A 24,387-nucleotide genomic window follows, 5' to 3' on the forward strand; every position below is an offset into this window, starting at 1 on the left:
TTAGTTCTGAAGTTAGGGCTGAGAGATCATGTAAGTGACTGCTGTCATCCTGGAAACAAAACCCCAGCGTCAGCGGGGAAAACACTGAGGAATACCAACACAGAAAATTAAAGACCAAGAGGTTTCACAGCTTTAAAGCATTTAACACTACTGAGCATCCAGAGTTTTTGGATCCTAATGTCTGTCATATTTTACCCTAGCTTTTGTGGTCAGCCTCACCAACAACATTAATTTGTCAGATGCTGCTCTATTCCCTTCACATAGAAGACAGAAAGAACTACAGGCCAGAGTCTACTCAGCCCTTGTGTCTGATATGCAGCTCCTGTTGGCACCATGGCAGAGCTGGAGCTCTTGGTGTGCAGCGAAGGGCAATCTGGTCTAGTGATCTCAGCAGGGGAAGGCTGGGATGTGGGCATGCTGCACGTCTTGTGCCAGCTCTCACACTTGCTTCTCCCTCTGTAAAACGGGAATACCACCTGCCAGCCCCACAGGCTTGTCAGGAGGATTGATTAATGTTTGTAGACATTTCTAAGAGAGGGGGAAAGCTCACCAGACAGAGCTGCTAAACTGCTGCATGCAGGCAAATGGTTGTATCACTGCTATGGCTTAGCATTGTCTTCACTCCACAAACTGAGACCTACACCATAAAAAAAAGGTTACATTTGGATTTAGTTATGTCCCAAAGATTTGTGGCTGTCAGGCACAACTACAACACACAGCAATTCCAGAACAAGTGGTTCTTAACCAAGGGAAAAGTAGCCCATCCCTTGCCTTTTCCTGGCATCCAGAAATCACGATGTAGGCTTGCATGTGTTCAGGGCTACAGGCGTTTCAGTCACAGTCTCATCACACAAACTTTCTAACCACTACCAGACATGCTCCCTCGTCCCTGGGCTCCCACCAGAAAGCATGCCTGCCCTTGTGTCTGAGCCTACAATGGCAACAGTTAATCCACGGGCACATTGGCTCTGCTGCAGCATTTTACTAGTTTGCCCTAAAACTTGTACCTTGAATTTTGATTGCCCTCTCCACCCAGACTGAGCGAAAATGCAGGGATGGGGTAACCCCTACCACGGCAGGGCTGCCATTCCAGAGCACAGATAAAAGTGAAACTTGAGCGGAAAATGTTTGCGGTGCCACTGGCAATCAAGGGCCGGGTTGTCCCAGCAACGGGAACACTTCATCAGCTCAGCTAACAGATGGTCAGTGAGCAACAGGCAGCATATGTTCCAATAAGCACTGACATCAGCACAGATGGAGGGTGGGCAGGAGGCTGGCCCTGAAACATAACCTGACATTTCCTTCTCATTTGGTGCTGCATTGTTATAACTCACACAGGAAGATTAGCAGGGAAAAGTGAATAGCATTAGGGAATCTGCTCAGGAACCGATTACTAACACTTCACTGCAGTTTTAGATTTTTACTTAACCAGAGTGCAACATTGTTAACAACATTCAGGGGCAGAAAAGGAAAATGCAGTGGATTTTAACGATGGGGCTTTATTTTCATCGCAGACAGGTTTTCCCAAGAACTAATTAACAGATTGCCACCTTCTAGGGCTCTAGATCTCCAGTTCTGATTTCTACAGCTTTTTCTTTTACTCCTTCCACCCCTCTCACAACAAAATGCACCCAAATACCCCACAGGATTAAATAAAGCACCACAACACATTATCACAAAGGGTATAACTTTCCTCAGTCCACAAATAAACTTGAATGGTTTCTACAAAAGACAGAAAAACAGCCACAAAAGAAAAAAAAATAAAATAAAGCATATAATTCTTTTGATGAGCATTCAATAAAAAACTAGGTATCAAAGGTGACTATAGTCCTTGGAATCAACAGTGGATTGATCTGGGACACAGAGAATCAGTATGCAAATGGGTTACACACAAGTTGTATATTTATAGACTTGCATTGAGGATAATGGGGAAGTGTGCTGCACGGCTGCAAAATGCCTCTTTGTGACAGGTAGCAAGATGTCAAGTATATACATCCAAATGATGTAAGTGTACAGCTGTATCACAGGCAGATATTAAAGAAATGCAACATGTGCAGCAACAGCCTTCTGTTACCTTGTGAGATACCTTTAGAAGTCTTTTCCCCTGCTAAGGCGTGGGAAAGTTTAGCAGGCACCTCCCTTCAATGCTAATGGGACTTGTATGTACATACATCTCTTGTGTCAGCAGAACAGACCCTCCAGTGAAGCCAGTCTACAGTCCTGGGGGACTGCCAAGCTGTTTTGGAAATGGCAAACCCTTCCATCTCTGTTCCTTGTGCCTTTCTTTGGAGGGCATGAATTTGATCAGAGATTTGCAGTCTGGATAACCCCCTGTACACCCTCCTGTTTATTCACACACCTTCTTCTCTGAAATTTTACCCAGATACTATGCAGTTGCATGGCCTGATTCACATAAGGATCTTCTGCCCTAATTCAAACTATAATCTCTCTGAGAGGTGAATAACATCAACCCCCTTTTAGCAAAACGTTGTGCAGGGAGTCAAATACTGATATTTTCATGTAGCTTCTAGTTTTGCACAGCTCAGTATCTGACCTCGGCACTGCAGAGTTATTAGGGGTAATATTCCACACATTTAGTGGCCATGCACTACAGCCACCAGTTCCCATGGTTCTAAGCTTGCTAGAGACTTCTAAAGATGGCAGGCTGTGCTCTAACATTTGAAATGACATTTAACAAATGAAGTCTTTCAGGGATCCACAAGGATTGGTCTGGTTTTGTATAATGTGCTCTTTAGAGGAAAAAAAAATCGGTATCTTTGTTTGCACTACATATGTTCCAAAATATGAGGCAAGTAGGTAATTTGGATTAGTTATCCAATAAGACAGGTCCTGAGTGTGCCATTTCTCCCCATAAACATATCTGTACAGAGGTAGTTTTTCTAGGAAAACCAGAAGCCTAAGGATGTTAACATTGTTTAGATCTCCGGAAGTTCCTGCCTCCATGTACATCCATTAATCAAACTGGACGAAGTACCTGAGCATTCTCTTCGGGTGAGTCCCTCAGTTCTCTGAAGCAGTATGGATAAGGACTTGAACAAATACATAATCTGAGCAAGGAACAGAAAGAGAGGAGATTGTTTCCACTTCTACTTCACTCTGCGACTTCCTGATCTTCAGAACGAGCAGGACATCCACATTTACAGAAATAAAAGTTATGTCTCTCTCCTATACACAACCCTCATTCTTCAGACTGGAAGAGCGGGATGGCAAAAACAGTTATGAAGTTTAACACGCACAAGAGCAAAGTCCTGCACCTGTGACAACACAACCCAAGTACCCAGCACAGCCCAGGAGCTGTGTGGCTGGGGAGTAATCTTGCTGAGAGAGACCTGGGGGTCCTGGTGGACAACAAGCTGAAGAGAAGTCAGTAGTATGCTGCTGCAGCAACAAAGGCCAACTTGATCCTGGGCTGCATCCGCAGAGACAGAGAAATAATTATGCCACTCAACTCAGCACTTTTTTGGCTACACCTAGAGTACTGTATCCAGTTCTAGTCCTCATAATTCAAGAATGAGAAAAAAGGTCTTTCACTGAAAGGCTGGACAGGGTCTAAAGGAGTTTGTGAAGTTCATCAAAGGGCTGAAAACTGGCACTATCAGAATAGGCTGAAGGAGTGAACTCCTCTCTTTGGAGAAGAGAAGGCTCAGGGACAACCTCGTCACAGTATTCCAGTACTTTAAGGGTAGCTACAAGATGACAGAGACTCTCTCTTCACAAGGAGTCATGTGAAGAAGACAAGGGATTTCATCTCAGTATAATAAAAAAAATTCTTTACAGTGAGAAAAATCATTCACTGAAACAGCCTCTGCATGAATGTGGTAGGGTTCTCATCACAGGAGGTTTTCAAGATGTGATCAGACAAGGTGCTAAACAATCTAATCTGGGTTCCATTTCCAATGGAAGGTTGGGTCAGGTGTGATCTCACAAGGCCCCTTCAGCCCCTGGGCTGTTCTATGATTCCATCTCCTCCACATCTTAAAAAAAAAAAGTTTTACAAAATGCCCTTGGGAGGTGAGACTGGTTACACCTTAATGTGTAGAACATCCTTTCCCTAAAAGGAAGTTTTATGTTCCCTCACCTGCTCCCCAAATACCAGTTTCTGTCCCTTCTTTGTGCTGGCCACAGCAGATAGATTGAGTAACTGATCAAAAACGATTATTTATTGTTAGTTTCTTGAGGAGGTTAGCTTTCAGTCTAGTCAACTCCCTGACTGTGTAAACAAGGCATGAGCAAAGCAAGTCTGTGGACAGTAGTTTTCAATTTGCTATAAAATAGTCCCCTGGAAATTCTGAGGACAGATGAGACTAATATCAGTTGATTTCAAATTCCGTGGACACACAGCAACAAGTGTGTCCAAGTGACAGACACGGGGCAACATGGGTCTTGTCTGGAATTTTAACCACCGAATCTGCAAAGTACAACCACAGGCAGGACCTATATCAGATGTGATATACCTGCAAGTGGAATATCATTCAGGACAGAGAAATGAAACCTGGGCACGGTCAATTCACTGGGGACTTCCTGAACACTTGCCTTTGGGACACTGAGAGGCCATAAAGTATAGAACAATCCTTACTGAGAGAGTATCCTGAAAACGCAGGGCTAACAGTGTAGCTGCTTTGCCCAGCGTCCCCACCAACATGAGAGCTCCAGTGATAGGTTAGAGCATTGCAAATAGAGAGATCCCAGCAAAATTTGCTCCCAGGAAGCATAAATAGAGCAGTTCTAGCAAGGCTCATGCAATGTCAGGAGCATATTTGTGCAGGGACTGGCAGTGTCTTACAAGCAATTGCAGGTGCCTGATCTTAATGCTAACAACTGCTTCTTTTTGTCTGTACTGCAGCCAGGACTTGGGAGTGTGAGAGAGATTGAATGCTTTGTAATGAAGGTATATTGTAACATTTCTCTCCAGGTGGCACTTTGTTAACAACAATTAGATCCTGATTGATCTTTGAAGGGCTAATTCTTATGTGGTTTGCAAGGGTCCTACAAGGAGCAAGTGTTGAGTGGGGGCACTTTAAAAGTATTAGTGAGGAAAAAAAAGAATAGTGCCATAAGAAATTTGCAATACAATGCCCAAGCCTCCTTTGCACCCCACAGTAATTTGTTCTTATTCCTGTTATTATCCCCTCGGGCACTAATGGTCACTTTATTAATTAGTTGAAAATTGCATTCTAGGTCAAATGGCAGCTTTTTTCCCTCCCATTGTTGCAAATTGCTAGTGGTATGGCCCAGTAAATGGCAGTATTACTGCAAAATGGGAAAGATCCTTTGCTTTTCAAGATAAAGCCTATGGACCAGCTGCACTTTCCATGACATTTCTAAGCAGAGCATTTCCCCAGGCCTGCTTTTAAGCAGTTAGAAATTAAACAGAACTCACTGTCATTGTTAAGATTTCTAATCATAGGCTGTTACTGTATTTGCTCTCACTCTCTTCACCCTCCCCCCATTTTAATTCTAGCTGAGCCCGCTTTCTAAGGTGCATCTCTGCAGTGCTTAGCCCCATTGTTCAGCAAAGTAGGCAGTGCGTTTAGGTGCCTTAATTTCTGGTGCTCTGATGGAAATACTTACTTAAAGACATCTGCCTTAGCAGGAGAGGACAGATACTTAGCTTATTTCTGAGAAATAAGGCCATGTCTGTGGCATCTGAAGTTAGAGACCCAAAAGTTACAAATCACTCTTGAAAATATTTGCTGGCTACTGAATGTAGAAATAGAGCAAACCACAGTCTCACAAAACAAAATGGGAAATTACAGATTTTGTGAAAGCTTTTTCATAAAGAAAACTCCTACTGAGGACAATAGATGTTTAGCCTTTAAACCGAGGATCAGCCCACCAGAAGTGAACATCAAAGCAGTCTATTTTCCATTAACTACTTTCTGCAGCCTACTGTGCTGGATGCAATCTGTCATGTGAGTTCGTAGTCCAGCAGTCAGGAAAGCTACCAGAAGTCAGAAGGCCTGGGCTAATTTCCCAGCACTGTCAGCCTAACACATCTAAAAGGGTGCAGTTAATCTGAAGTCAGCTGCATAAGCCATCTAAAAGACAAAACATAGCCTTTAATTTCTACTTTTCTTTTACAAGCAACTCTGGCCTCATATCCTCTTAATTTTCTTCTGTAAAGTTGCTTTTAAACTAATATAACTTCTGTTCTGGTGGGCCCAGTTTAAAATCAACAGAATTCAGTGGAAGAAAACCTCCATCTGGCCCTTCAGGGATGTAACTGAACTCATAGAAAGAACAAGAAAACTCTGTATGCGAGAAAAATGTTACAAAATATCTTACAGAAATTTCACATACACTACCCTCACACACTTAAAGGTACAACTGTTTTGGGGTTGAAACTATTCCCCCTGGAAGGATGGATATATCCAGCACACAGAAAGGCATCTTATCCTCCAGCAGGCTGGACAGTCCTCTCAAAATCTAAATGCTGTGAGGTGGCACCAGCTGTAGCCTCTAGTGAGCATTACACATAGCAGTTAACAACAACCCCTTGAATCACTGCACTCCTGGATCACTAGCAAGAGAAGAAAAGCTTTATTTCTTTTCTTCTTTTTGCCCCCTCCTCTACTCCTTCCCCCTCCCTCCCCCGCCCCAGTTTCTATAACAATAAGCTATCAGCCTTGCTAGGTTGGCGCTCTCTACAGACAGATGGGGGTGTTTGTCAGGGAGAGGGATGGTGGAGTGATCAAGCAATAACACGTTAGTGTAAACAAATGCACAATGACAAATTTGGGATTTCTTTCAAACTCCCAGCAAGTAAGTGTTAGGACATGCGAACTGTCTTCTATTAGCACTTAATATTTTTAATTTAGCGCTATTTTTTAACTTGCTTGGAGTAAAAGTTTCTTACAGCACTACTTGTTGCCAAGAATTAATATAGTAATCAGTAATGCAAAGAAGTAAAAGAATTCCATCATCAGAGTAAAAGAAGGTAAAGAATGCTGAATTTGCAGGTTATTATTTCTTCTGTTCAAAAACCTTCAGTAATCATTCAAAATGCAACCTTTATTTAAAGCATAAACCGCAATCACTGTGTAGATTTGCAGAGGTGTCACACAGTTACAAAATGAGCCTAGAGATGTAGAGAGTTAATAAAAAACCCCTAACAAGCCTGCATTAAGTGTATTCCAACCATGATGGACATTCAGTATGCCCAAGGTTTCTGAATTGTTTTTAAAACTTAGAAGTTTTGGTCTAGATGCATTGGCCACCTTTGCTCTCTGCTGCTGTGCATCAACTCTGTGGCTGCTCTCTTTTGTTTGGAAATGCAAAGTGTCCAGTGGATTTGTTTGAGCCTCTCCCACTTGCTCCTTTGTGGATCCTCCTCCCTCTGCACAGGGAAGGTAGAGCAGAAATTAAATCACACCTACAAAATGAAGGCTTTGTTGAAGAGAGAAGTATTGCAATTTGCCCAGAGATGGTCAAGATTTGAAGGCAGCCTTATCACCGTATTTAAATGTGGTGATCCCTCATATGCGTATTATGTAACAAGAGGTCTTGCTTTATCACCAGCATGCCTCAAAACTTGATAAACTTCACTGAAATTTAAAACCCTCCAGCAGAATGTAGATCAGAAGGACTGAAGGATTTGATGGGTAATTAAACTAGGGGGCAAAGATGATTATCAGAAGGCAGCACATTATACACTTACATACTTTTAGATGAGCTGCATCATCATCACAAATGAAAACTGAAGTATTATCAGAAAGTAAAACCAGAGCCGGCTGGCCCTCTGCTATTAACAAATAAACAAAGCCTTGACTAAAATAAAACTGGATGTGATGAAGGTAACTCCTTACCTTCTTACCTTGACCTAAATTTTCCAAATGCCATAAATGACACTCGAGTTTCTCATCACTTTTCTAAAACTTATAATTGCTTTCAATGAATAATGAATTTTTGAGCTACCTAAAGCATATTTGGAAAACATATCTGAGATCAGAGCAGCTCTTACAGTACAGTTTTGTTCTATAAGAGTCCAAAGGCCAGCTGCATACTTGGCTACCTAATTTCTGAGACAGGGGGCACTATATTAAAAAGCTTGCAGTTATCAAGCATTTTCAGAAAGCTGGGATTGGTTTCTGTGCCTAGTATTTCTTGTGCCTTCTGGCATTAAAAAGAGCAGATTAATACATTTGAAGTATCAACATATATAAAAATTCATGCCTAAATTAACTATATTAACAATTAATATATCCCTGCTTATCTGTGTGACCACTACCAATAAAAGGTAATTTGATAAGTGATCCAGTGACTAACTGTGGGAAAATAAGAACCAACACAAAGCTAAAAGCCTTGAAATATTAAATGTTGTATACATCCGTCCCAAGTATTCTGTTTTGTCCTTGCTTCCCTGGCCTGTGTAACTTTCAGGTTTGTATCTGATCAGCAAATCCAGTCCTTCATCTCCAAAAGACTTGTAAGCAGTGGTCACAAATATCACCAATGAGGACAGGAGAGTCTCTTGGTGATGTTTATTGACGAGATACAACATGATATCAAATATGAACACCCAGCGCAGAATACAATACTGTGTGACTGAAATTCTGTAGTAAGAGCAGTTCTTTGGCCCCAGTTACCTCCCTATTTGTAGTATATGGAGATATGGGAGACAGAAATTGCAATTACTACAACTGATGTCCTGCCTACACTCTCATTTCAGATGTGTTAGTGAATTTTAAGTTGTGCACTGCTTTAACTGGTACCTGGGCAATGAGCAGTACTCCATCCAAGATCAGGGTCAGTAACTGGTTTTCATTCCTTACCTGAATAAACAAATATTCCAGACTGTAAGGCTGAGGGTTTTTAATACAATAAAGATCTATTTTCCCAATTAGCAAAATCATAAATAAATATTAGTCCTTAGTTTTGTACTAAGATTAAATAAACTAAGGCTGGTGAGTATTCAGCCAGAATACCCTGCCAGCTGACTCTTTGTCTTTTACAGACAACTCTTCAGCCCACCATGTGTTGCTTCAACTACTTACTTCCAGGTAAAGAACACTTACCTGCCAAGACACTGTAGGCTTAACTTAACACCTGATCTTCCACCTAGGGCTTCAAAAGCAGTACAAGCCAGCAGAGCTCTAGGAGTATCAGTATCAAGCACATAATCTTTAACAAATGAGCTTCCATGTTCTGAAGCAGCTTCAGATTTGTGGTGTGTAATTCTGAAACATGGCGTACTCAGTAGCCTAACTATGGGGTAAGAAGGGTCTGGGTGTCAGCTGCAAGGTCCAGGAAAGCAATGAATGCAAGGTCCTAATTGTATAGAGATACACAAAGACACTTTGCTGGTTGTAGCCGTTTTCAGTTTCTCAAGCTGTTTTCAGCAGCAAGTAATCCCACAGACCACATCTATTGTTTTGACACCGTCCAATTACTATGACAGTTTCAGCTGAACTTTCTGACCCCCTGTGCTGTCAGGGCTCACAGGGCAGCAAGGGAAGGCAGGCCAGTCATGGCAGGGCAATGTAGGGCAGTGACCTGACTGGTGAGGGTGCAGTCCCACAGTAGAACTGCAGAGCAGGTCTGATGATGGTAACCATATTCACACAACATTCCTCTGGTCACTGAACAAGTCTTTGGGGATGAGGGACATGCAGGTCAAACCAGGAAGTCAAATCAGCAAGGCAAAGGCAGAGTCAGATAGGCAGGACACGGGAATACCTGCAAAGTAGATTAAGCAAGCACCAAGGGCAAGGACCTGGGCTTAAATGAACGCTGGACTCTAAAGCCAAGGGTCTCATGAGACTCCTGTGAGATTTCTCACATCTCTCACAGGTCTTTCTCACACACCAGCTGGATCCAAGGTCACCCAGCTGCAGGCAGCTAAACCCCTTCAGGGGGAGGAGAAGAGCCTGGTAGTGCATTCAGGATGCAGGCATTCAGCTGTCAGGCACCTCTGCACCTGGGACACCAGGTGACTGTATACTCACCATCACTGAGCCCTGCCCTGAGCAACCTCATCCAGTTTGAGTGACCTACATTCAGGAGCAACCTTGCCAGGTCATCAACACATATCCAAAAGGGCAGCCTCGCCAGATTCAGAAAGCATCATGATATTCCTATACTCTCAAGCACGATATGCCTATATAGCATAAACATGCCAAACGTTTCTGCTTATTTACTGGGCTGACCATGCTTCTGTATCACCAAAAGATATTCTCTTAGGAAGCTCTGCACCGCTGAGGAACATCCCATCAAACCTCCTAGTGAAGGACATATACCAGCCCACCTCCCAGCTTAGCTGACAAAGATGGAGTCAATGTTTAAATATGAATATGTAAACTTCTGATCTTCTTCTCCAACATTTAAATAAAGAACACCTTTACAAAATAATACCATATGTTTGACTACTCTTATAATTTTGCTCAGACAAGCAGATCACAAAAAGATCTGTAGAGCTTTAACACTGCTGTTCCCCTCCATCTCAGCACAATGCTTGCTAAGGTAGCGAAGCAATTAAAACTGTGGTTTCCTGTTTTATAAAAGAGGCATAAACTATGTTTTGATGCTTACAGTCCCACAGCATCATAGGATTAACTCAGTGTTTCCATGTTTTCTGCAGTCCATATTCAGATTCCCAGTGGAATGGTGTCAGAAATGAGTAAAGTAATGTAAGAGGAAGGATCCATAACACATAAAAAGAGAAAAGGTGATAAATGTCTTCCTGTCATTCTTTCTCTCACAATGACTATGTTAAAATTTCTGCTGAGTTACAGTTGACTAAGTTATTGATGTTACAGAATACTCTCTGATTCTCTTTCCTGAAGGGGAATGCATAAAGCTAACAAATCAATCCACAGTTTCAGTGAACACTGGATGACAGCTACCCAGTGCATAGGCTAGGGAAGATTGCAAGCAGTACAGCTGAACAAAAATGCTTTTCTTCACAAACACATATTCCTTCGCTTCAAATCCACATCTGTTTTTCCTCTGTCCTGTAACCATTCAAAACAACCCTGTAGTCCACATTTAAGGAAATCCTATTGGACTGGAATCTTTAAGGTCATATTCTTGTCTATGATTTCCTTCTAGAGTCCATAAGCTTTCTGGTACTCTGAACAATTCAAAGTTCAGTGAGATAGGAAAGTAGCACCTCTATGTTTCGACTTCCTCTTTATGCTTTCACTCCACAGTTCCTGGTGGGGAAAAAATATTTTGGCTTGGAAATAATAATAAGCAGCTTCTGCTTATGGTCTAACACTAGGAAGGAAAAAACCCTCACAGAGACACTATCAATTCTTCAGTAGTCAGGGTAATTATTACCAACAATTCATAGCATACCACAGCTAGCACAGCAAAACTCCCACTCTAGCTGTATTTAACTTTGTTTATTGAGGCCAACAGAAATCTTTTCTCATATCAAATCCTGAAGGGGGAATTACCAACAAATTCTGGCACACAATCACATTCTTTTCAAACACACCATTATACATCATGAGATCCCTGAAACTAGAGAACTTTCCATAAAACTCAGACCACATTATTCCAAAAGGTTCAGGGGAGAGGGGGGAGAGTGGGTGAAGAAAAAAATGGTAGTAAAATTACAGTCAGTGAAAAATCAATCAAAAAAGGAAGCAGGAATACCCCATCATGACAGGATCCCTGGAACACAAATCAAGACATGGTGTTGTGTAAAAATCGTGTCTGTTAATACTTTTAATATAACTAGAAATCTTGTACTGCTTATTTGTTTAGTTGGATTGTTGCTGTATGCTGAGTACAAAATAATATATTTATTTGATTACAAACAGAAAAATACATGCAAGGAAATCAAAGCACGGAGTTAGGTTTGTCTGACAATACTATTCATTTGGACCTAATATGTATCCTAAATAGGAACTAAGTTCCACTGAAACATGAAGTTACCTGCACAAGGCCCAAGAAACAACATTAAGTGAATAATCACATAATCACAGAATGGGTCAGGTTGGAAGGGACCACAGCGGGTCATTTGGTCCAACCTCTGCTCAGACAAGGTTGTCCTAGAATACATTGTAGGGGATTCCATCCACATGATTCTTGAATATTTTGTGATGGATACTCCCCAACCTCCCTGGACAATCTGTTCCAGCGCTTGGTCACCTGCACAGTAAGGAAGTTCTTCCTCATATTCAGGTAGAATTTCCTGTGCATCAGTTTCTGCCCATTGTCTCTTGTCCTATTGCTTGGCACCACCGAGAAGACTGTACTGAAAATGCTGAAGTACAAAACTAAAGATACTGTGATTCCGAAGCACATACACAGACGAAAACCCAACAGTTCCATAAACATCGACTTGAACCAACTCTGTTCAAAGTTTGCTACAAATCTAAGAAAGGCATGAAATTGTTGAAGTCTGTGTAGATGGATACACTTCAGTTGAGATGCAGATCAGTAAAAAAATAAACACAGTTCTAAGTGTGTCACATGCTTTCCATGATCTTATGTGTTGTTAAAAATTGCACAAGCTTTGTTATTTTACATTTTTTAGTACTGTTTATACTCTGTTTAATTAATTTTAATACTATTTAAAATTAATTAATTTTTAATTTTAAAGAAATACATATATCACTGAAATTGAGTCACAAAGTGAAATATATAAATTTTTATGAAATAATTCTGAAGATAGGTGTTTGAATAAGAATTCTAGACAGAAAATAAATACTGAGTTCTCATAAGTATTATTCATTACAGAAGTAAAGCATGACAGATTCTTTCTCTCTTCAGTTGGCAAAGATAGAAAAAGTCGCTTAACTGGAAGCACCAAATGCAATAGCAATGTTTCTGTCTTGTAAGAAAGTGTTACATTTTACAAAAAGATGATACTGTTTCACAGGCAGACAATGTCTACATCAGTGATGGCATGTTTCAAACTTTTCTACAGGTTTCAATAACAATGGTATAACCCTTAAGATACGGATATAACCACAATTACGACACAAACGACATACAGCATGAACATGATACATTACTCACAGCGGGGAAAGTCTTGTAATATAAACAACTATAACAAAAATATTCAAAAACATAGTTTAAGTAAGTCCTAAATTTACTTTAAAAAACACTTGTAAATTTACTTATAAAAAACACTTCAGACTTTCTGTTGTCAAATGGACACAACCATGCAGCTGTACTGAGATGTTATTGTGCCTCAGGTACCTGTAACTTAAGTTTTAGTGATTCTGGTCTCGAAACAAGAGACCTAACATGACAAGTGATTATCAAGGTGAACAGCCTCAACTTTGAGTGATTTCCTCCACAGTTAAGTGGTTCAGTTATTTGTACAAAGTTTACATAAAGAAGCTCTCATGAATAAAAATGATCTCAAAGGTAATTATCCCATCATCTCAGTTTGCCTCCTGTAGACATGTATTCTTTACCGAGGAGGAAGGTGAAATCTCCTCCGGTCTGGGTGTCCCAATCCACCACAGGGTCTCCCACCTGGAGAAAGGAGGAGAGGAATTAAACACTTTCAGTGAACATTAAAGGAGGAAAACAAGAGCTTATTCAGGTAGCCCTCAAGAAAAATTACATTTATACATATCTTGAAAAAAGTACTTGTCGCTGTCCAGTTGGTGTATAATTATGTCTAAAATTTTGAGATGTTGGAGGATGAAGTCCATGGTGTCACTGCTTTTCTTAAAACTCTTGGGTGACTGTAACTTTTAAATCTAGACCAATTAATGGGTTGGGATAGTGAGTCATACACTGTGGCTGGTAGATAAGACTGTTTGAATTCAGGAAAGAAAAATACATTATTTAGAACCAGACATCATAAGCTATATTTAAAGATATTTTCATATTGGTTAAAGTGTGCCCGCGTACAATACTGCTTTAGTTATAGATTCCCATAAGCAAAATAGTACTCACATTGTAAATTACATCTTTTTTTTTCAGCACTGAAGTTCTACCAAGTCCCATCTGCATTACAGCTCTATAAAAATCCTATTAATCAGAAACATGATTGAACACAGAGTATGCAACACAAGTGTGGAAGCCTCGACTAAATACCTCACAAATGAGGGCTTGCTTGCATTGTCTTATGTTACATGTTTTACAGTGTGCTAAGACTGAAGTGAATGTACCCTCTTGATGAAATTACATTCTGTGAAGAAATGGAAGTAATTCCTTTTTGCCTTGGACACAGTGAGACACATCTCCAATAATTTTTTCCCCTCTTTCCTTGACACTCATCTTCTGTTTCTCCCAAAAACTGCTTTCAATGCTCCATAAAAGCTTTTCTCCAAGACCTTGTTTTGGTTTTGGTGTTTGTTGTTGTTGTTGTTTTAAATAAACTACTTTTGCAAGTGATTTCTAAGTTCAATTATTTAAAAACCAAAAAGCTGCCCAATTCTTTTCTACCCAACTTTTCTTTTTTCCTTTTTTTTTTTTTTTTAAGAGAAAGATGGAAGAAAAATACAGCAAAGATGGATGGAAACAAGGAAACAAAACATTTTTTTTTAAAGAACATAGTTTTCTTAGGCACAATACAGTTGACCCCTAAAATCCAACAAGATCTAAATGCAAGAATGAAATTGTCAGAATGCTTCATGGTGTTCCCATCTCACTGTTTATGATTCTGGTGGTAGATGACTGGTAGCTACAATTATCAACCATTACTTCTAGCGCTCTGCGAGCTCTTACTCATTATGATCCCTCCCCTGAGCCAATCATACAGAGTTATGATGTTTATCTTATCACTGGCAGAAATTCTATATAATTTCCAACATCTTTCACTATTTCTAAAATATTAGGGTATCCTTGATTTTAACCATTCATGTAGCTGTTTCAGCTACATAGACACTCTCTCCCCTATCTCCAGTTCACTTTTCAGGCAGATTTCAAAATACTAGTGTGGGAACCATTGTACACATCACACAAATTTTAAAATATAGCCATAAAAGTACAGATAAGGTTACATTTACTTATTTAGTTTTTTGCTATATTTTGTATGCTGATTCAGATCTGAGTGGTAATTTATATTCTATGACACAAAATATCAGTGTTTAACAACTGGACTGCTGAAGAGAGCGACAAAGACACATGGTAATTCACAGTGATATACACAGTTCTTAATGCTCAGTTTATTTTTAGGTTTTTGTAGAATGAGATAACAATGTAATGCAAAATAGTGGTCTTCTAGTTATTGAAGTTTATCTACCAATAGGCTACATAGCCTGTGGTGTGGCGTTGCAGCCACAAGGCTAGAATCCATAAATTATCAAACCAGAAATACTAAGGGAAAATCTACCTCCCTGTGAGGCTTAGTTGTCCTGCTCTGAATTACACGGATGTGCTCTTACCCCTTTGTAACACCCAGCCAAGAAATTTACAGAGAGAAGCTAAATGACTAAAATGGAACCAAACCAAAAAAACCCCAACCCTCCTGAAAACCAGGCCCCCCCAGCTGAATTCCCTACATTCAAAATACAGCTAGAGGATGAGCTGTAAATCACAGCAGCTCAATGTTTTCTATCCACCATACAATGAGGGATGCCTAAATCCAATTCTTGTTCTGCCTGAGGGGATTCAAGCCATCATCTCAGAGAAATACCAGTGCTTCTCAGGTTGATGCTCTCTTGTAAAGGCACTCTTTCCTCTACTGGTGAAGTTGAGACAGTCATAGAATTCTTAAACATTAACTGACCAGAGAGAGCAAAGGCTGCCTAATCATCATTATTCTCCTGACACAGAAGATATGTATCCTGTGGTTACTGTTCCATTACTTTCTAATGCATTTAATCCAATGACTGATATATCATATGCAACAGTAGGAACTATATAACAGTTTACCATGGGAAGGTACATAAAGAGTGGGAGATGCAGGTATCAGTAGTATTAGTAGGAAGTTTTATAACATAAGCTACCATGAACACAAAATGGCTACTTTTTTGTTCTTTTTTCTCTCTCGTTGGTGAGACACATACAGCAGAGACATCAGCTACATAAAGAAACAACCCAAATACCTGTGCTAATATTAGCCCACTTAGGAAAAAGGAATTTTGTCAAAATGAGTCATGTTGGCAGATCAGTTTAAAAGGAGCTCTAAAGCATTGCAGGGCTCTTCTGTAAGGGCAGATGTATTTTTCCAATAAATCTGTTTAACTTCTAACAGAGGCAATTTAACTTCAGTTATAGGATCATGTTTTAAGAGCGTCCTGAGGGTGAGAAATAGGGCTAGTGTCGAAGAAGCCATGATGTTTTAATAATGCTTCTGAAAGACATTTATAACACAGCAGCACAGTTACTGTGGAACATACTTTGTGGAATCCATCTAGTCATAAGATCTCTGGAGCTGGTCAGAGATGATCTGACCTCTGAATATTAGAGAGTTTCTTGAGATGATCAAGAACTCATAACAATGACCAGTTTTTGTTTTGCTTATAGTCAGCATACATACTCTATACTTTAGCTTTACATTTTACATATAGGACTGAACAATCTTATTTGTGAATCAAATGGTAGCATCTTACTCGCAAATACTCAAAAGTGGCAGCTGAAACACATTAAAGACTTCACTGAATTTATTTATTATTTATCTTCCCTAATCACATCATCAATCTTCTTTGAAAACCTCACCTGGAAACACAAAAGAAATTCAGGCTCTGTATACTTAATAAAACAATTGATGTTTCTTGGACACTTCATTTTGTTGATTTTCTTTAATCTATGTGTATGTGCTTCAACTCACAGTAACGAGGATGTAGAACTGAATTATGTCAGCCCAACAGTGCTATCCACAGTGATGCTTCATTGAAATGTCTGTTCAAGAAGTGAGACTGGTGAATGACTTAAGATTAATGCCAAGGCAAGACAGAACATGCATTTGTTTCACTCAGGGAGTGACTTGGAAGCTGAGACCCTGACCTAGAAAAGCACTTAAGAATGTGTTTAACTTTATTCAAATGCTTAAGTGTTTTGTTGAAGTATGAACAAAAATCTGCAGCTAAAGACTTCAGACAGACATTTCTGTGCAGCTGTGCCAATTTGCTTTAGAACTATTACAATTTGAAACACAGTTCAGCTGAGACTGAGCACGAAAATTATAAATACCACATAAAAGCTTTTTTCCCAGAACACTGTGAGTAAAAGATGACTAGAGATTATAATGCTACATTCTACCTCACCCTGCAGTTAGATTTTCCTGATAGTAGTAACAACTATGATGCAAGTTTTGTTACTGACTGCTGTAGCCACAGGGTAACAGCATATAGCTTTTATATTGTTGATAGAGAAAATTCCAAAAACACATATGTGCACACATTTTTTACCTTGTGGTTGAGGATTTCTCTGTACAAACCCCCTCATCTGGTTATGATATGGAGAAACAAAATGACTTCTGCGTGGTTGTTGGAATCTGGGATTAAAATCTCTTTGTTCTCTTCCTGAAAAACAGTATTTACTAAGCAACTGTGACAGTATGTAGGATTAAATGAAGAAACAATATTTTTCAGGAAACAATATTTCTTAGTTTTACGCCAAAACACTCATGCACAATTACAATTTTTCCAAACTAAAGTCAGCCTAATAAGTGTGGTCCTTGTCCTCATTTCCATCTATGCTCATCATGATTACAAGCTGTTAACAAGTGTATTTAGAAACCAGATCAAAATTTTATGACACAGATTTGGAGACTGCAGTCATTAAACCAAACAGAAATCTCTGCCCAAATTGGAATCACAAATCATAATTAAAATGGTTAAGTATAGTTCTCAAAGAAAAGCAGATGCTAACAAGGTCTGGTACTATAAATCACCAACAGATATCCTTAATTTTTAAAGTCCAGCACCAGCACGGTGTAGTACCACATCAGAAGTATTCTTATCACTTCATACAAAGTACTGAACTAGCAGAAAAACATTCTGTCCGGTGTAATTTGCTCAAGGAATTCTTAAGGGGTGATTTTTACCCTCACAGACATTATAATTGATTGATAATTGATTATTAAGCAAGTAATAAACATAATATGAGCATAAACACTGAGATTTGGGGTTATTCTGAAATCTCAAAAGCCTCAACATTCAGGCTAATCTGTGATTGATGCTAAAAACCTTTTAGATAGTTTTTTTCCACTGAAAGTCAGGTAGATCACATAGGGAAAGCAAATGTCTTTAGCAAACCATGCCATAAAGCTGGGGGGAAGAAGCAAGGTTGTAAATTAAATAGCACAGTTCCCCAGGCTGCCCAAAAGCTTTCTTATAGTTTGAACCATATCACTGAGTCTAATAAAAAATATTCTCTCTTCATTTCCTCACTCAGACCTTCAACTATCAGTGGTAAAATAGGTCCCCTGAGGGAATGGGAGAAAAAGGTCTGAGTCATCTAATGCCTCCTATAAAAATAACTTTAGTCTCAGAGTAAATAGTGATTTTTCTGTCAATGAATGATATTAATTGCATGTAGCTAGATGGAAATATTATTCTATGTAAAGTTGGTTAATCATATTCACATGAATTGCTAAAAAGGGAAATATTTTTAAAGATGTCTCCTTTGGAGAAAGACCTTACAATTTACTTAGCTTGATGGGATGCCTATGTAATTGTCAGTGCTGTTTAAGGATAACTGAACTCATTGATATATTAATTTTACTGAGAAAATAAACACAATGCCAACCTGTGTTAAATCCATTCCCTCTTGGTCTGCTCTGTATCATTCTTTTCTTTGCCATGCAAACCTTGCAAATGAAAGACTTCAGATTCTGGAAGGGTGTATACAAAGACTCCTGCAAACAACAGGGTTAAAAATCAGTGACTGTTTTGCTCATCTTTCTTCAAGTGTAGCACAAATCAAACACATACCCAAGAACTAAAAGACTTGTCTTAGCCACACTCATGCACACATGAAGGTGGTAGATCTGATTCACATTTTTTCAGGAAGTGAATTTCAAACATTTAATATTAAAAGTGGATATTTGGAGGGATGAGTAGGGGTGCAGAAGAAGTGTTTTCCCATGTTCTCAGCAAAGTTTGTTTTTCTTCTCTGCTCATATCTCTAAATCACTTGTCTTCCTATTCTATTACCTTATACCTGTAGATATACTTAATTAGACTTCTATCAGCAATACCTCAGGTAGAGATGGTTAAAGCCTCTGGATAAGGACTGATAAACTCATGGAAAACACACCAGTTAAAATCAGTGTCTCCTAATCTCATATATTAGAAACAAAACTTAACCCAACAGTAATACATCAGCCCCAACTCGTGACTGATAAAATAGAATGAAGTCTAAAGAGAAATGGAGGAATTAAATAAAAATGTTTACCTTGTCGTGATGAAGAATTTTACTGTCAAAAAGAAAAGCTGAAGCTATTTAAAGATGCAACACTGAGAGATGTGATATATCCTTAACTTGCTCTGATTTCTACGAGCTTTGAAGAAGCGACATGTCTCAGAATGTATTTCTTTTCTCCTGATTTGTACTGGGCATGTGGGATTTTAGTACACAATAAAGAGAATTATGAAAAGAGAGATTTTAGAGTGATAGGATAATTTGTGATTTTCATAAATCTGAACAGATTTTTACAGGAGAACAATGCCTTTTTTAGGAGCAGGCAGGAGGGAAGAAGATGATGTGAAAGGTAAAAATTCAATAGATAGCAAGACTGCAGCAACTAGGGAGATTTCTTAAATTAGAGGTAGAGTCTGAATCCCTGAACCCTGCTGCGAACTTCCCAATTACATTTTTTGAGTTAACAAACTTCTTTATAGAGTCTTAAACAAAACTCGCAGGTCTTCTTGGTTTTCTTTTTTTTTTTACCACACAAGCTGATTCCAGTCTGTGAAGAACACCCTCTAATGGGAAAAACCTTTCATTTTATTCTTGGGAGAACAAATTCAGAATGTGTTTATGAAGGTTGGATGAAAGGCATGATCAGAAAAGAACAAAACATATCACTTATGCTGACCCCATTATGTAATTTGGCTTTAATTTTAAAAACTTGATTATAAACATACTCATTAGTGAGAAGCACAATAAAAAGGCTAATAAAGTGATAATATCATTGCCTCACTGCTTTATGAGACTATTATATCCAATTTTCTGTGTGGATAAAGAAACTAATATGATTACTGTTTTGAAAAACAGAGAACTAGCATAATGTGATCTAAGCATACTTCAAAAAAAAGCAAGATGGCTCTACTTTTTTATTCTTATCCAAAGCTGTCCATTTTTTATCTTTAACAGCTGCTAGGTTACAAAGAACTGAGTCACAGAAAAACTTGCCCACAAGTATATCAACTGTATTTAATGTATACACTATCTTCTTTGGGTACAAGAATATGCAGGAAGCAAACCCTAAAATGTTCAAAATTTTGAATATATATATAAATATTTGTATTTCTACTGTAATTCTCAGAAAGCTATTAACAGTTTTTAAGCCCCAAATCCAGCACTTATTCTGTGATTGCCTGAAGTTCCCAAAGTAATGTAACTGTCCAGATCATAGAGAAGGGACCTTAGGAGTTAGGAGACAAGCACTGAACAACAAAACGAATAACTTTTTCCTACTATTTATATATTCTGTAACAAAACATCCCATGTAGAATAACTTCTTTTCTGAATACAATGCTATCACTACCACCAGATTATATTTATGGTGCTCAAGATTGTTAACAAACAAGTTGCTGAAAGATCCTGGCTTCCAGCAGTACATTAAGCTCTGCCAGGAAATAAGTACCATTTCTATTCATTAAAGCTGAACTTAATAGGAAAAACCAATCACATAAGCTTGCTGCCTTGCCAGTGTCCCCAGCTAAACTGGCATCTCTTGGCAATTCTCCTCAAAACAGATTCTTGCTTCAGACTGATAAGCTGGAAAGCTATTTTATTAGTCTGGGTACATATCTCTGCCATATATGTACCATAAAATCATACCTAGAAAAGAAAATTATATTTAAACTACTCTAAAAATTCACATGCCTAGAGTATCTTTTCCTCCCAACAGAACACTTTATCTGGGTTTTGGGTAAAACAGAGCATCAGGCTTTTAAAAACCCTAACCTAGATATTTTAGTTGATCAAGCATATTTCTAACTCTGTTCTAGGGAAGTAATCATCTTCCTTCATCTTTGTTATAAAACAGGATAAAATATATCTCAAACCTTACCACACCAAAATTTTCAAATGTTAGCTAAAACCCACAACCTAACACATTTAAAAATACTGATCTCAATTAACGTAAATCTTGTACAGATTTAGATATACATTGTCAAAATTATCCACTAACCTGAAGTATCAATTTCACACAGATCTGGATACTTTATATATTTTCCTATCTATTCTCTAAACCATCTATTGTTCTGCAAAAGTCTTGCATGAAAAACTGGATGAACCATTGTCCCAATCCAAAATCTACTGAAATCAACCAAACAATTAATGGGAACCACAGGATTTGGATAGAAGTTATGGTCCTAATCATATGATTGAACACATATGGAAAGGATTATTCTCCTCCTTCATGCTAAAAACACATTCATTCCACACACCCACAAGTGTTCCACTCATCACTCCAGACCAGCACGGTATGTAATTGGACACAAAATTATAAAAGAAAACTATACAACAACTGGCACTGAATGCACAAGATTAAAATAAATTAAAACTGAAATATTTTTTTCTCTCTAATTATTTTAACCTCAAGTGATACATTCAATAGCAGATAAAAACATTTAAAAGGTAAGATTTTCAAAAGTAATTAAATGATACAGACTTTTCAGGTCCGCAATGAAAAGACACACATTAATTGAAGCTACCTTCACCGATGAGTATAGACCTATCCAGAATCTCTCCACAAATTCTGTGCTAATGGGGCACAAGCCAGGGCTGGTTTGAGGCTTCACTCATGCATCAGTACAGTCTCGCACCCAATCTAGCAGACCCTACCTCTGAGCCTGGACATGACGCCACTGCAATGCATTGTGTTGGGCAGGACTCTGATGGTACCTTGCTGCCCAGACATGTTTGAAGTCACATCAGTTTTTTGGTAACATTGCATGTAAATCTTACAAATCCCCAGATTTGTAAGATAAAGTGGGACTGAGAACTAAAGTACTTAGAGGTACAGGAAGGTTCTTGGTGAGAGTTTAAAAAATTACCTAAATACACAGCTTCTTCTGATTTACAGTTCCTCTGAATTTACCAAACCTTCACCTCAAACTTTATGTTCCTTAATACCTGTAAAAATATCACTCTTAAATACTTTAAAAATTATATCCAGTGCACCTATTTAAAGATGTTCTTAATACGTTGCCTAAAATCTTACAGGAAAAAGATCTTAATAATATCTCAGTACTAGGAAACCATTATGGGCATTTTCATTTTTTGAAATTGACAACCATTTTCCTTATATTACCTTCTGCGTAATGGAAACCAAAAAAAAAGGTAAATTAAAGGTTTCTTCATAGGCTCAGTATTTCTATTTTTTTTTAAAATTATTTTTTGCGGAGAGTGTGAAAAAGGAATGAGAGAGAGAAGAAAAATACAAAGAAAGGGGAACAGTATAAACACGAATATTAAAACAACAAAGTAAATGGACAGGTGCATTTTTTCAAAGAATACAGAAATGTCTAAGAGGATGTGATTACTTACATTGCCTTCCAAAAGCTCTTCCATAGAGCAACCTCGGTGCGACTGCTGGTATTTTTCTTGAAAAAGTTTTCCATCAAACACTGCCCAAGGCATCAAATCATCCATTCTGAATGGATGGCCACAGGCACTATTGGCCATGAGCAACGTTGTAAGGCCACGAACCAAGACAGCGCCAAGATGTACAGCTCTGGAGTCTACTTCTGCAAGCTGTAACAACACACATACAAAAAGATAGGCCTCACAAATCAGGAATGTGAGCAATCTTATCATCACATCTAACCATAAGAACAGCAGAGAAAATGATAAACTGCCCCAAAGTTGTGAAAAAGATGGTCCTCTCTTGCACAGCAGAATTGGTCAAAGGATTCTGGATCTAGTTTTATTCAATAAGTGAAGTTTAACAAGTACAGCATCTCACTCAAGTTTTTGAGACAGGTACATTCAAAATGAAAATGGGAAGACAAAATAAATGGCTATTCTCCATTGTATTTTTCAAGCATCAGCAGTTCTCCAGAAAAAATTCTGTTAGTGGAATGTAAAGCACGAACTGGGAGTATAAATTGATGCGTACAGTCATCCGTTGACCTTCCAAAGTTTGATTACCCCGGAAATGCTACAGCATTTAGAGATCATTTAAATTATAGGATTTGACAGAACAAAGTTTATTGTATCCACATTTTTATTTTAAAAACTCTAAAATTTCCTCTGACTGTAGTCTAAAAGTCAAATTATTTCAGCATGGATTTTTCCAGAAGAAATACTGCAATGGTATGACAGCATCTAGAAAATGCAAAATGAGAAATTCAATAAGACAAGTAAAACTCACAGTAAAAGTAAACTTGATGGGTGAATTTAACAGCCTGCTATGGCAGAGCATAGCAAAATACAAAAGCTTTGAATCTAATATGGGCAAAACTGTGATTTTAAGTATTGTGCAAACAGTACAAAGCTCCTCAGTGAGCAATGCCTTTTTCACAGTCTGTACTGAAGCAGTCTGTCAGGACCAGAAGAGATTCATAATAGTGTGGCCATCAATACTGTAATTAATGGCAGCTGTTGTGTCCTTACAGTATAAATTATACCAGAAATGGAAAAGGGCAGAATTGTAGAATGGTTTGGATTGGAAAGGACCTTAAAGATCATCTAGTTCCGAGTCCCCTGCTGTGGGCAGGGACACCTCCCACTAGAATTTGAGCAGTGATTTAGAAAATGAAAGGTCCATCTTTTTCTGACTGTTACACTTCATACTTGAGTAAGGGAGACTCTCTTATACCCTCCCTTTAAAATGTAAGTATTTTCAGAACGGGAGCAGGCCACTGAGTTTCAGGAAGCTATTGCCTCCAGATGTAAGCTATCATTTTGCCAGCTGAGACTAATAACTACATGCACACTCATAACTCTATTGCTCTGGCAAGTAAAGCAGAGGTTTGCAAAATGTCTAACAATGCTAAAAGGTACTTGAAAGAGGAATGTGGTTTAAGTGAACCAGTATTATTTGTACTAAACTAGACTGCAAGACTGCACACAGTCAGTTACCACGTTGCAGCTGAGAGATTCTTACATTGCATTTACCACATTGTTTCTGATCACTTTATCAAACTCTAACATCTGATAAGGAAGAGAGTCCACATCATTGCAAGCTTTAAAATTGAATCTGCTTGGTTTGTGATCACAAAGACTTTATGAGCAGGAAGTACAAAGAGAAGGAACTGCTGGGAATCCTCAGAATTCCAGGAATTCCTTCAGATTTTATATACCCGCATCTTGTTCTCAATGCAACAACAAACT

General features: G+C 38.6%; 1 protein-coding gene across 5 annotated transcripts in view; it reads right to left on the minus strand.

The window, feature by feature from the left end:
* Positions 1 to 233: 233 nt before the first annotated feature.
* FAM120B (family with sequence similarity 120B) overlaps positions 234 to 24,387 on the minus strand; it is a 60,122-nt gene continuing 35,968 nt past the window's right edge. For 3 of the 5 annotated variants that reach the window (XM_027897856.1, XM_027897854.1, XM_027897853.1), the window contains 4 exons: positions 22,600 to 22,806; positions 18,628 to 18,736; positions 17,286 to 17,399; positions 12,592 to 13,455 (listed from right to left, as the gene is read on the minus strand). In XM_027897856.1, the coding sequence (XP_027753657.1) occupies positions 13,391 to 13,455; positions 17,286 to 17,399; positions 18,628 to 18,736; positions 22,600 to 22,806 (495 nt within the window). In that variant the 3' untranslated portion in view covers positions 12,592 to 13,390. Of the gene's footprint in view, positions 248 to 12,591; positions 13,456 to 17,285; positions 17,400 to 18,627; positions 18,737 to 22,599; positions 22,807 to 24,387 lie in introns of those variants that run through there. The other 2 variants (XR_003572791.1, XM_027897855.1) reach the window with 2 other exon arrangements.

This window comes from Empidonax traillii, unplaced genomic scaffold, assembly GCF_003031625.1.
Source record: "Empidonax traillii isolate 1590-97213 ecotype Southwest subspecies unplaced genomic scaffold, ASM303162v1 scaffold563:size410408, whole genome shotgun sequence".
Taxonomy (NCBI): Eukaryota; Metazoa; Chordata; class Aves; order Passeriformes; family Tyrannidae; genus Empidonax; species Empidonax traillii.